At 54.4% G+C, this 12,299-nt stretch overlaps 1 protein-coding gene across 1 annotated transcript; it reads left to right on the top strand.

The window, feature by feature from the left end:
* The first annotated feature begins 7,670 nt into the window (after positions 1-7,670).
* On the top strand, positions 7,671-8,552 carry ATOH1 (atonal bHLH transcription factor 1). Its single transcript, XM_061994123.1, has one exon. It carries the CDS (start codon positions 7,671-7,673, stop codon positions 8,550-8,552), a length of 882 nt encoding a protein of 293 aa, XP_061850107.1.
* The last annotated feature ends 3,747 nt before the right edge of the window (positions 8,553-12,299 follow it).

Below are 12,299 nucleotides of genomic sequence, written 5' to 3'. Positions count from 1 at the left end.
GTTTCGGGAGCGCCGCGGCCCCCCGCCTGGCGCTCGCCGTGTCCCTTCCCCGCAGGGGGAGCCGCTGGGAGAGGCGGAGGCGGCCGCTGGGGGGCGGCCGCTGGCGGAGGGCAGTGGTTGCGGCGCGCGCGGCCTCGGTGGACCCGCGGCGGTCCCGCGGCGGCCGGGGCAGCCGCATTTCCCGGGAGACGGGGCGGGCCGTGCCGCTATGCCGCCGGGATAATGGCGGGGGCCAGCGCCGTGTCACCTCTTGTGTGCGCTTTCCAAAGAGGAGCCCGGGCGTGGCGAATGGGACACAGACCGCCATTGTGCCGGCGACACTTTAATCGCCCATACCTACAATATTCAACCTGTTGCTGGCAGAGGGGCAGCCCCGGGGCGCACACCCCACCCGAGGGGCTCGGGGGAAAGGGCGGGGGCGGGTCGGTGGGCTTCGCCGCCATCTCACGTGGGTGAGGGGAGAGAGGCACGGGAGCATCTTCGGATGCGTGTCCCGGCCCCTCCAAAACCGACTGGCGCATGGTGTCCACCAAGCAGCTGTCCCTCCAAAGCAGGTGCCCCCAGCCGGGGACACCCGTCTCCCTGGCAGAGGTAGGGGAGAAATATTGCAGGGCACAGAGGGAGCCGCGGAGGCACCAGGCTTTTGTATACCAAAGCTGCTCATGCTGGACGTTGCTTATGTGTTGCCTTCCCTCAAGACTTTGCTCACAGGAGACACGCAGGCCTGTAGCAAAAAATAATTTCTGTTTGATTTTCACGGATGCAGCAGCCACGCTGAAGCAAAACGTGAAGGTTTGTGCTCAAAAGCGAGGCAGGGTGGGATGACGGTTACTCCTGCTATCCCTCTCTCCGAAGCTGACACTGAACGCTTGTGTGACCCTCATAGGGGATGTCAGATGGACTGTGAGAGCTGTGCATCCAGGCTAGCGAAAACAGGGGGGTCCTGACGGAAACCCTCGAGTGCTTGGCCTCAGCAGGCCATCGGCTGTGTCTAGCCTCGGTTTCTGCCTCAACATAGCTCTTGCACACCGCAGACGAACATTAAGCATCACCCTGTGCAAATTCCTAAAACTTCTTATGGAGTTGAAAGCATCCTGCTTGCCTGGAAAATAGAAAGGCTTACAAACTATAGCAAGTCTCCCTTATGCTCCAGAACAATCAGATCTGCAGGGCAGGATTTTGCAAGGCTACTGCCACAAGAGAGCAGCTTCCCAAGAGCTACAGGACTGCAGCTGAGCATCGCTGCCTCTGAACACCATGGATAAGGACACTTGTCACAGGTGCTGCAAACAACACTCCACCAAAGCTGTTGTCTGATAGACTGGAAAGTTTTCTGCACAGCTCAGCATTTTCAGATGCTAAAGTTTAAGCCTCTTAAATGTTTCTTTTTTGTTATATGCAGGATCTGTGTAAGAGTACTTTAAAATCTTTCTGTGCTGGAGGGCTGACGTGTGTCTTAACCCCAGGAAAAAAAAAAAAAAAGAAGAAGAAAAAAAAAGGGAAAAGGAAAAGGAAAAAAATTATTATGGCTCTATTTTGTAACAAGTATTTAGAAATTCCTAAGAGATCCTCATTTACAAGGTTAGATGAAGATGTCTCTGGAGGTGTTTGTTTTCACAGCCTTTTACAGGGGTAGTTCCTGAAAGTTATGTTGATGCTGTGTTGTGTTGGAAATTGGTTGTTCCTAGAAGCCCCCGAGCTCTGTGCTGTCAGGGATTAAATAGGAGGATTTCTCATGGATGGCAAGGTAGTGTTTCTTTCATGGGGAAATACTCTCTGCTCTGGGGGACTGATGTGAGGTGTTGATCAGCACCAGCTTAGGTCCATTCACCTGCTTTTCTTCCTTTAGAAGGACGGCTGTTCTTGGCATTATTTTGGCTTCTGTGGCTGTAAATATTTACTCTCTGCATTTTAGAGACCTCTTCTCAGAAGACCTGCAGACGTTCAAATTGCAGGCTGGCATTTCAACTACTGAGAAATCTCCTTCAGTCTGCCTAATTGCCAAGAGCTTTGTGGGTGATGGAGGTGAGAACACCATATTGAAGGCCTGGTATTACTGAAGCACCACACTCCCAGGTTACTGCTTTAGTCACACTGTTGTTGAGGGGCAACGCAGACTATTTGTCAGTCTTTTTCCTTTTCCTTTTTTTCCCTCCTGCTTACACATCAACTGGTGTTTTTTTGCCACTTATCCAATGAAATATGTTACTGCTGTGCTGCAGAGAGTCTGCAAGCTACATTTTTAGTTTAGACCCCAAGCCTGTGATTAGAAACTTTTCCCACAGCAAACCTTTATAGCTATACTCTGTGCAATGACTAAAGTGACAGTGAGAGAGGGAATGCTGTGGTGATCAGTTAAAAAAAAACCAAACAAACAAAAACCAACACATTCTAGTACCAACAGTTCTATATGCCTAGAAATCTGGAATACTTACACTCCTCCCTTACACTTACTCTTGTGCAAGAGACAGTGAGAGCAAGTGGAGGTGACCAGTGATCTGATGGGAACAGATTGTCTCTGTGGATGGATGAATGGATAAGTGGGTGGCTGGATGGATAGATGGATGTTAATTCTCTGATCTTAAACCATATATAGTGTTGTTCCTATGCTGTAAAAGTGTTGATGCCACTGGTTAAGTGATTTATATCAGTAAAATCTATAATGTAACGGCCCAACAGAAGCATGCTAGAAAACACTTTTTTTAAAGCACTTTCTAACCTGTAATATCTTAAGCAGGGAGAGTTTAGTGTTCTGTTGTTGCTCATTTCAATAGTGACTAAGTTGTTCCTGCTGCAAAGGGTGAGCAAACTACATCTGGAATGTCATCACTGTTAAGGACATGCGGAACTCAAAGATGAGGAAGGTACAAAGCCTCTAACACAAACAGATCTCTTGGGTCTGATGCTAGCATTAATTAGTCAATTCCATTGCACTGGCAAGGAAAAGCTTCCAGTTCTGTGGAGGGCAGAATTAGTTTTAAGTCATTAACTCTTCTTCCTCCAAGAGTTTATCTCAGGGATGTATTTGGTAATGCAGATCCTAATCCAAAGTCTGCCTGTCTGAGCTATTGCCAGCTCAGAGAGAGGCTACAGTTCCTCTCAGAAGCAGTCACCAAGCAAATGCAGACCTCTGCAGTCAGATTTTTCAGACTTGGTACTGGAGGAATCTGCTTGCTGCTTTCCAAACCAGGTCCTCTGACCACCTGGGACCATGGCAGGACTTATCAGACCATGGCAACAGCACTGCAAATCCCTGCGTGGTGGTCCTTGATGGTTTGGATTTGTTTCTCTGGAGGCCTGTGTTGAAAGTATCCCACAGCTGGAAAGTGCATCAACTTTCCAAGACAGTGGTGGGACTGCAGGCATTTGGCAATGTTAGTGGAAACTCCTTGCGGAGACAGTCTTTAAAACAAAGTGACCAGAAAAAATCATTATTATCAGTGATGCTTCCTTGAATATGAAGCTTTTTCTTTTTAAAATATGGGCATAAGTTAAATTCTCAGTAACAGTATAGCTATTTAAATAAAAGGGCCAAGTGCATACAGGTATAAATTCCATAGATAAGATTTTGAAATATATTACAAAGCTGAATTCATTATGCCTTACAATGACCGCAGGAGGTAGGCAAGTATTGTTGTCATGATGCTTTGCATTTCTCTTGAAGGCAGTGGGAGTACTTGCACTAGAATAAACTGTACACAACAGAAAGTGCCTGCAGGGTTGGCCCTTGAGTGCAGGTCTGCACTAGATCTTTTCAGGGATAACTGTCACCAAGAAAAGGGATTAGTTTTATAGACCCTCAAGGAGTCAAAGCAAATGACACCGGATAAGTGTAACGATATGCCCAGGAGAATTGCTCTGCAGAAATGAGGGCACGTCTTGCTTTGGCAGCAATGTGGTCCTAATTATTCACAAGTGGAAAGGGGCAGGTTTCACAAATGTCGGAGTCCACAGTGATGTCCTAGGTCGTCACTTCCAATATGTAAAACACATTTGACAGTAAAGCATCAAGTATTGATTGCAGAAGTCTAAGAAAGTCTTGCTGCTGGACCTTCCTCTGCTTTAAGATCACTTGCTTTGAATAATGTACATCTGAACGCTGTCTTTGAGTGAATTACCTGATGCATTGTCTTCATGTGTTTGTTGTAGCTTACTGTAGGAGCTTCCAGATGGGGTAGGTCAACAGGTGGGCAGGAACGTCCTTTCCCTCCTCTTGCTGGAGCCCCGTGATTCGGTGAGGATTACCTGACCTCGGTAACTGACACTCACAACTTTGTCTCTAACTTCTCGTGTGTTTAACGGCCTGAAGGCCAGATCACAAGCCAAGGCAGGCACGGAGAGGGTTCCCCACTGCTTTTCAAAAGAAAGGGAGGAAACGGGAGAATGCATGGAGAAAGTGGGGCAAGGGAAGAGAAGGAATAAAACACTTCCTAACCAGTGGCAATGCCTGCAGAACGGCCGGCTGATCCTGAGAGGGGACTGAAAAAGCAATTAGACTATCAAGTACAATTAAACTGAAGGCTGACCCGTGTGCTTTGAAAATGTCTCAGGCTGTAACGACAGAGGAGGCTTTTTGTAAGTCTGTTCTCCTCCCCATTTTGTACCCCATTTTTCTGTTACACTAATACGTGCCTGACCCTGAGCTGCTGCCTCAGCCCTTTACCAGACTGGAGGGGGGAGGAGGAGCAGGGGGAAATCTGCATAAAGATACGGGGAAAAGTTCAGTTTGTTTTCATCTGAAAGCTTTGACACTTTCTTAGAGAGAGCAGATTCATTTTCAAGGCTTCCTACATTCCTGCTATTGTACAGTAAGTGTTTCAGACCGGTGTGCCTATGTTTCCGACTCCTGTGAAGTTCCCTTTGCGGCAGGGCGTGCCTCGAACCGCTTCAAAAGAACCAACTTCTACAAAAGAAAAAAAGAAACTCAAGTAGGCTTGAACATACAAAGAGAGGGAGAAAGAGAAGAGAAAAGGGCCGGGCAGTGTTGAATACAAAATGAGTTCAGCCAGCCCCAGGAGTTCTTCATCACTTACATTTATCTTATTCTGGGAGAGCAGAGCTAAACCCAGCGCTGACATAAACCACTCTTTGCCTTTGACTTTGACTCTGAGTGCATGTGTGCATACATCAGCTATGGGCATACACAGAGCTATGGGTTTCAATGGTTTTTTTTTACCCCTCTGAGTGGTGGTGGTGGTGGCAAAACCAGCTTTTTATGTGTCCCTTTTCAACAGCAAACTATCAAGTGAGTCTCAAATGCCTCTAGTTTCAAAGAGCATGCTCACAAAACATGTGCTTGAAAAATAAGCAGCTGGTAGTGTTTCTCAGCTGGGCTGACCATCTGAGGAGTGTGTCAGGGTGTCAGGTTGGTCTCCCCTGTGCTCCATAAAATCTCTGCAGTCCTGCTAAGGGAAAGCTCCTGGTATATGGCAGGACCCCTGGCCCTGTGAGAAGCATGGGATACCCAGAGGCCAGGGACCCTCCTGAGTACCAATCACCCCACATCTGCACGAGATGCTAATGGGACACTGCTCCCCTCTGTGCCCAGGGTCTTGGCCAGGCGACCTTGGAAAACGGATGGCCTGTGGGCTGGATGATTAGGCCTGCTGTCAGGGTACAACAGCCCTGTGGCTCACCAGCCAGAAGCAGGGTGCTTAAGACTTCAATACCACAACATCATCACTCTCCCTGTGCCGGCGAGCTTACCAGGCTTCTGGAAACGCCTGCCAGTGACTCCTGCTTGGCAAAGCTCCCTCTCAGCTCTGAGCTTTGGCCCACAGACCTCGTATAAAGCAGCTCAGAGCCACGGCACCCAGCACTCAAAACAGGGACATGTGGCTTTAACCCCAGGGAGGAGAGGACAGTGAGGCTCCTCGCAAGGCAAGCTGCTGCCACCAGGAACTGGGTGAGGGAACATGTGCCTGGGGACTGAGAGAAAAGTTGGAGGGTTGGGTGCTGGCAAACAGCACCGTTTAGCATGGGGCAGAGAGGACTTTTTTATTATTGCTATTATTATGGTTATTATAAAAGCGTCCATATGTGTGCGGTAACATAAAAGCTTAGAAAAGTTGCCCATGGATACAATAGGTGTGCTACCAGCTTCGTGGGTAACATACAGAAACAAGGCATCAACTTTTATTCCTTTTCTTCTTTCCTACCAACTAAAAGTGTTCATTTTGATAAGAAATTGCTTGGAGGGAGGGGGTGGAAATCCAGCAGCTTTGCCTTTGAACCATAATTGTGAGCAGAAAAGAGCAGCAAAGGTGTGCCTTGATTTCTCTGTAAAGAAAGCAAACCAACAACGTCCTGTTTGCTCGAAAACATTCAGTTGTTTGTGAAAGGTGGGCCTCCGGTGCCTGCCATGCACCCAGCACGCTCAGCCAGCCTAATAAACTAATAAGGTCACTCATTTTATGTCACCGCCACACGGCTTTGAGCTGCTGTGCTCCTTCGCTCCATCCATGGCTTGCGAGTTATTCACGTTTGAAAAAACATACCAACCTCATACTGTGCCCATCACTTTGTTCTCAACACGCCTATTCACAAGAGGAAACCTCCACTTCTCCCCTTCAAGTGGCAGGAGAGGAGGCTGCTCCGAGGGAAAGTTGAGATGCGTGCAGGGAGTTATCTCTCTCTCCACCACCTTTGGGGAGCTATTGTTGGCTGAACAAAAGATGTCACTCGCGGGGGATCAGGATCCTCCCGAAAACGTGGCGGCTCCGGGTGCAACGCACTTGTGCTGTCCTGGCTGCCAAACCCACCGATCCTCAGCTACTGGGTCCCGCGCGGGCATCCCGCCTGTCTCTGGGACGAACGTGCTGAGCTAAAGGACTGAACGCTGGCAGAGCTTCGTTGTCTCCCTCTCGCTCGCTGGGGCACGCCACGGCAGCCTCCCGGGGCAGGCAGCGCTCCTCACCGCCACCCTGGGCTGCGCCGCTACGCCCGAAGCCGGTGCTGGACGGGCCGATGGCCTCTCCCGCCCAGCGCGGGGAGCACGGGCGCCGTGCCCGCCGAGGCGGGCGTCTACTGGAGCCGGGGCGGGGGTTGTCCGGCCGGCCTGGCGTGGGCCCAGCGGGGAAGGCTATGGACGTTTCCCGCGGCGAAGACGGCCCGGTGCCGGCGGGAGACGATTCCCGCTGTCGGCGGAGCGGGCGGTGCGGCGCTGAGCGGTGCGCCCCGTCGCGCCGCGCCTCCAAGGCGCTCCCCTCCCCACCGCCGCTGGCACCGTTGCGCGCGGAGCGGCCGCCAGGCGCGCGCCTCCCCGGGCGGGGCGGGGTGGGACCGCGCGTGCCGCTGGCCCCGGCTCGCGCCCCCGCCTCCCCCCGCCCCCCGCAACCTCCGCTCCCCCGCGCCGCGCGGGCCGCGCCCCGCGCGCCATTGGCTCTCCGCACGCGCCGGCCCCCGCGCGCGCGCCATTGGCCGCGCCGACACGCGACCGGCGCGAGTGGAGGGCGGGCGGCGGGAGGGGTGGGGCGCGAGAGAGGGAAGGGGGGAGCGGGGGGGGACCCCGGCGCGTGCCGCTCCTTAAAGGGGAGCGCGGCGCTCGGCCGACACTGGAGACGCCCGTCGGGCCGCCACGCGCGAGGCGTGCGGGCAAGCCAGGCCGGCCTTGCCTTGCCTTGCCTTGCCTTGCCTTGCCTTGCCCGTCGTGGGCGCGCGGCGCCAGAGCCATGAGCCTGCCGCGGGCCACATGGGCCGAGGGCGGTCGAGAGCCGGGGCAGCCGGAGCCACCGCTAGGCCCGGAGGCGAACGGCTGCGGGTTCGCCCCGGGCTGGCTGAGCGTGTGCTGCGCCGCACGCCTGCCCGCTGCCTCGCCCCGCTACCTGCTGCCTGGCGAGGAGGAGGACGCGGCCACGGCGCCAGAGGGCGGCGCGGCGCGAGGCGGCGGGAGCAGCCCCGGTGGGGCGCGGGGAGCGGCAGCGGCGGGCGGCGGGCGGGCGCGGGGCGGCGGCGGGCCCGGCCTGCGGGCGCAGGTGAGCGGCGTGCAGAAGCAGCGGCGGCTGGCGGCCAACGCGCGGGAGCGCCGGCGGATGCACGGGCTGAACCACGCCTTCGACCAGCTGCGCAATGTCATCCCCTCCTTCAACAACGACAAGAAGCTATCCAAGTACGAGACGCTGCAGATGGCGCAGATCTACATCAGCGCCCTGGCCGAGCTGCTGCACAGCCCCGTCGCACCCGCCGATGCCCCCGGCAAGGCCGAGCACCGCGGCGCTCCCTTCGAGGCGCCCTGCGCCGCCGGGACCGGGCCGCCACCTGCGCCGCCGGCGCCGCAGACGGGGCCGCCCAGAGCCTCGCCCTCAGGGCACGGCAGGACTCGCTTCCCCCCGCCGCCGCCCGCAGGGGGTTACTCGGTGCAGCTCGACCCGCTGCACTTCCCCTCCTTTGCGGAGAGCGCCCTGATGGGACAGCGAGCCCCTTCCCCCGCCCTCCTCATGCCGCAGCCCGGGCCGACGTCGCAAGAGAGGAGCAAAACGTCTCCCCGGTCCCACAGGAGCGACGGGGAGTTCTCGCCTCGCTCCCACTACAGCGACTCGGACGAGGCCAGCTAGGGGGGAGGTTGCCGTCCCACTCCGTCGCGCCTGCCGCGGCCGGCCCTGGGAGCACGAATTCCGCCGCGGTGCCGTCTCGGATGGCATCGACTCCTCTCGATCGCTTTGAAATCCGCCCCGGCAGCTCCTGAGTTTGCCCAGGGAAATGGCTGATAGAGAGTGACTGGACCCACCCTATCTGTCAGAGTTGGGTGTTGGGGTGTGGTGTTCGGTTTTTACTGATTTTGTTTTGTTTTTCATTTTAAGTTACCACTTTTAAAGTTTCTTTTGCCTAAAAGTCGTTGCTGTCCCCTCCTGCCAACACGCCGCCTTGCAGCGCAGAGCCTGGCTTGCGCCGCCGGCGAGCAGGTGATACACGTGGAGAAACTGGTCCCGCTGCCGGTACCGGTGCCCTCCTCACACGGGAGGACACCTGCCTCTTCCAGGACACTGATACTGCCTTGGGTCGCATTGCTGTGCAAACACACACACCCGCCCTTACCCTCCTCCCCCCCACTCCCCCTCCAAAAAAAAGCTGAAGAACCCACCACGTTGTCGTGTAAAAAGCGGAGGAAAGGTGGATTTCCCTTAGTGCACCACGCCGACGTCTTTTGGGGGGAACAAACTTGGCGCAAGCACTTTATCAGCGGCTGGAGATGCGGTGTCAAGAGGAAAGCTACTAACTAACTGCCGTTTGGAGACCAATATTTAATTAAGCCACTTAATCCTAACACTGTTTTAAAAACCGAAAACAAATTTGTCGTGTCAAACTTTTATGTACGTTTTATTTTGCTTTTGTGGTAATAAGAAGCGTATTTATTATGGAGTGTTTACTACTATTTCTGCTTCTCTTGTTTTTTGTTTGTTTTTTTTAAAAAGAAAACCCAAACAAACCACAAAACACTTTTCTACAACGCGAATCGTTTATTTTAATTTTAGCAAAGCTAACTGCCATTCTTTTATGTATTTTAATTAAAAAAAAACCCAAAAAAACAAAACAAAAAAAACCCCACCAAACAAACGGATCAAATAAAAAAAACCCAACTCAAACCAAAACTAAAAAGCCTGAAAGCGCGATCGCGTTTAGCTTTGCTCCTCGCGTGCTCCGAGCCGCGTTACTGTCAAAACCCGTCAGGGGAGAGCGAGGTGACAGCTGGATCCCTAGGATGTCCCCAAAAGCCGCCAAACCGCACAGGACGGACGGGATGCTCTCGCTTCCTGCAGAGGGACCGCGAGCGTCCCGGGAGGTGTCTGTGCCACTTATGGAGCAGGACTCTCCCCACTGCCTGCACCGCCGGGATTGGGCCACATCTCTGTCCCACCATTCCCAGCTGAGCCGGGAGGGGGTCTTCGTGCTGCTCGTTAGCCACCTGTCCCCGCACCGCCACTCTGGTCACATCGTTCCCTTCTCCTCGCCGGTCGGGAACACGAGCAGATCCCTCCACGGAGCCTCTCTGCCTCGCGGGGAGATGTGCGGAAAGGGATGGGAGCGGGAGGGAAAAGCCGGCGGGTTTTGAGGGACACACGAGCAGTGCGGCGAGTCGCCGTGGAAGCAGGATGTGGCCTCTGGGTTCGAGTTAAACCCCGGGGGAGGTACGTGATGCTTTGCTAAGCCTGCCAGCGACACCAGACCCCGGGCTAAACCGGAGCCGTGCTGGGGTACCGCTGAGGGTGACACCTGAGGGGCTTCTGAGAGGCGATGATCTGTTAGCCATGCGCGGGCGGGAGTCAGGAGGCCCCGCAGGAGCGGAGCCCGTCAGTGTCGCTTTCCCGTGCGGACACAGAGCACCTGCCCCCCCGGTAACCCCGGGCTGCCGCCCTGACCCTCCCGCCGCAACACCCGCGGCCACCCGTACCTGCCAGACAGGGTATGGTCTCGCAGGGTGAAAAGTTCACCAGTAGGGTCAATTCCCTTCCCAAAACACTCCAGCTTTTTCAGGGTGGGTCACCTTTGTTTTACGGAATTTATTTCTGAGCTCTGGGAGTCTGTCTCGCTTCTCAGGGGGCACTCGTGAGCGCGATGCGGCAGGACAAAATATCACTAATTTGAGGCGGGGGGGCTGGGGGATGTTGTTTTGTTTATTTGTTTTGTTTTTTCACCAGCGCGGCTGCTGCTGTGACTCGGGGCAACACCCCACGGAGCGGTTCCCGGGGCTGGGGTTGCGGCAGCCGTGGGTTGCGGAGTGCGGGCACACCGGTCGCTGTCTCTGCGGCTGCGAGCACGCGGAGGGGACGAAAAGTGTAGATCAAAATCCTCCCCGCTCTATAGGACGGGGTTCCTTCCCCCAGCAGATGAGTACTATTGGTGCTCGGAACTCCAGCACAGCACTCACTGTCTAAATGTTTTTTTCTTTTTTCTTTATTTTTTTTTTTTTTTAACATTTCTTTGAAAGAGATAGCCAGCCGCATTTCCATGTTAAGGTTCAGCTATAGAGTTTGCATAACAACCGCTTGGCAGCCCCCCTCTCTTACACTCCGTTAACAAGCTGTAACGTATAGCTGCAGGTTGCTATAATCTCATTAATATTTTGGAAACTTGAATATTGAGTATTTCAGAGCGCTCATTCCCCATATGCCAGGCCACTCCCGCTATGCTGGCTGGTTCCTTTCTCTCCATTATTAGCAATTAGCTACTACCTTCCAAAGTCAGATCCAAGTATCCAAGATACTAGCAAAGGAATCAACTATGTGTTGCAAGCTAAGCATGCTTAATATCTCCCAAACAAACAAAGAGACAACATTTCTTTAAGTAATGAAGATGGATAAATCGCTTTATTGAGCTTGCGACAGTGATTGTTTTGTATAGACTGTCGCAAAGTTTTTTAACAACAGTGGAGACGCACATCAGCCCCTGGAAGCAGTTTCGCCCGGTTTGCTCCGTGGGGTTTTATCATCTTAAACGGGTTTTTATTTGAAAAAAGGCGACCCAGAAGCGCACTATCCGAGCCTTAAATTTTGGCTGGTCGCTAAATATCCTCCGGGGTGTGCAAAACGAAAGCCGAGGGGGGTGTGTGTGTGTGTAGAGGGAGTGAGTTGGTCGCACGGCATCTCCTTTCGTTGCTTTTTGAGCCCGGGTCGCTGGATAAGTCTCGGGTATGGGCTCTGGTGCGGGGCTCTGTCCGCCCGTTTCGGCGGCAGGGTTTAGTGCAGGGGTTTCTGGGGGCCGGAGGGGGTCGATGCGCGACGCAGCGAGACGGAGGAGCAAGTTTGCAGCGCGACGGTGGGAGCGCATCGCTATCTTGTAGTTATCGGGCTGCTGTTTGCTCAACCTCTGGTCTCGCGAAGGGAGGAAGGAAGGAAAGGGAAGAAAGGGTTAAACCCAGCAAGGGGAGACCAAAAAAGCTCAGGGACCACGAAGGCGGGGGAGTGGGGGGGGGAGATCTGGCCGTGGGGCCAGCGTTTCTTAATTAGAGCAGGGCGGACAATGCGATGGGGCGGACAATGAGGGGGACAGGGGGGCTGGGGGCCGGAGGGGGGGATCTGGCCCCGCTCCCGGCCGCGTTGCGCCGTGTCTGGAGTGGAGCACGCGTTGTCAGCTGGTGAGCGCAGCGGCCTTTCAAGCAGCTCCCCAGGGAACTGTGCGCCCGCGGTGAGCTCTATCGTTACCCCCTCCTCTCCATCATCATCATCATCGGCCTCCTCCTCCTCCTCGGCGGCCCCCACCCCAGCCGAGCACAACAGCCAGCATTCAAGCCCCCTTTTCTCCCTCCCCTCGCACAACAGCAGCGCAGTGGCAGCCACGCCACCTCCCAGCAACCAGCAGCACGC

This window comes from Colius striatus, chromosome 3 (genome assembly GCF_028858725.1).
Source record: "Colius striatus isolate bColStr4 chromosome 3, bColStr4.1.hap1, whole genome shotgun sequence".
In the NCBI taxonomy this organism is placed as follows: Eukaryota; Metazoa; Chordata; class Aves; order Coliiformes; family Coliidae; genus Colius; species Colius striatus.
This window is presented reverse-complemented; position numbering and strand designations above follow the sequence as displayed.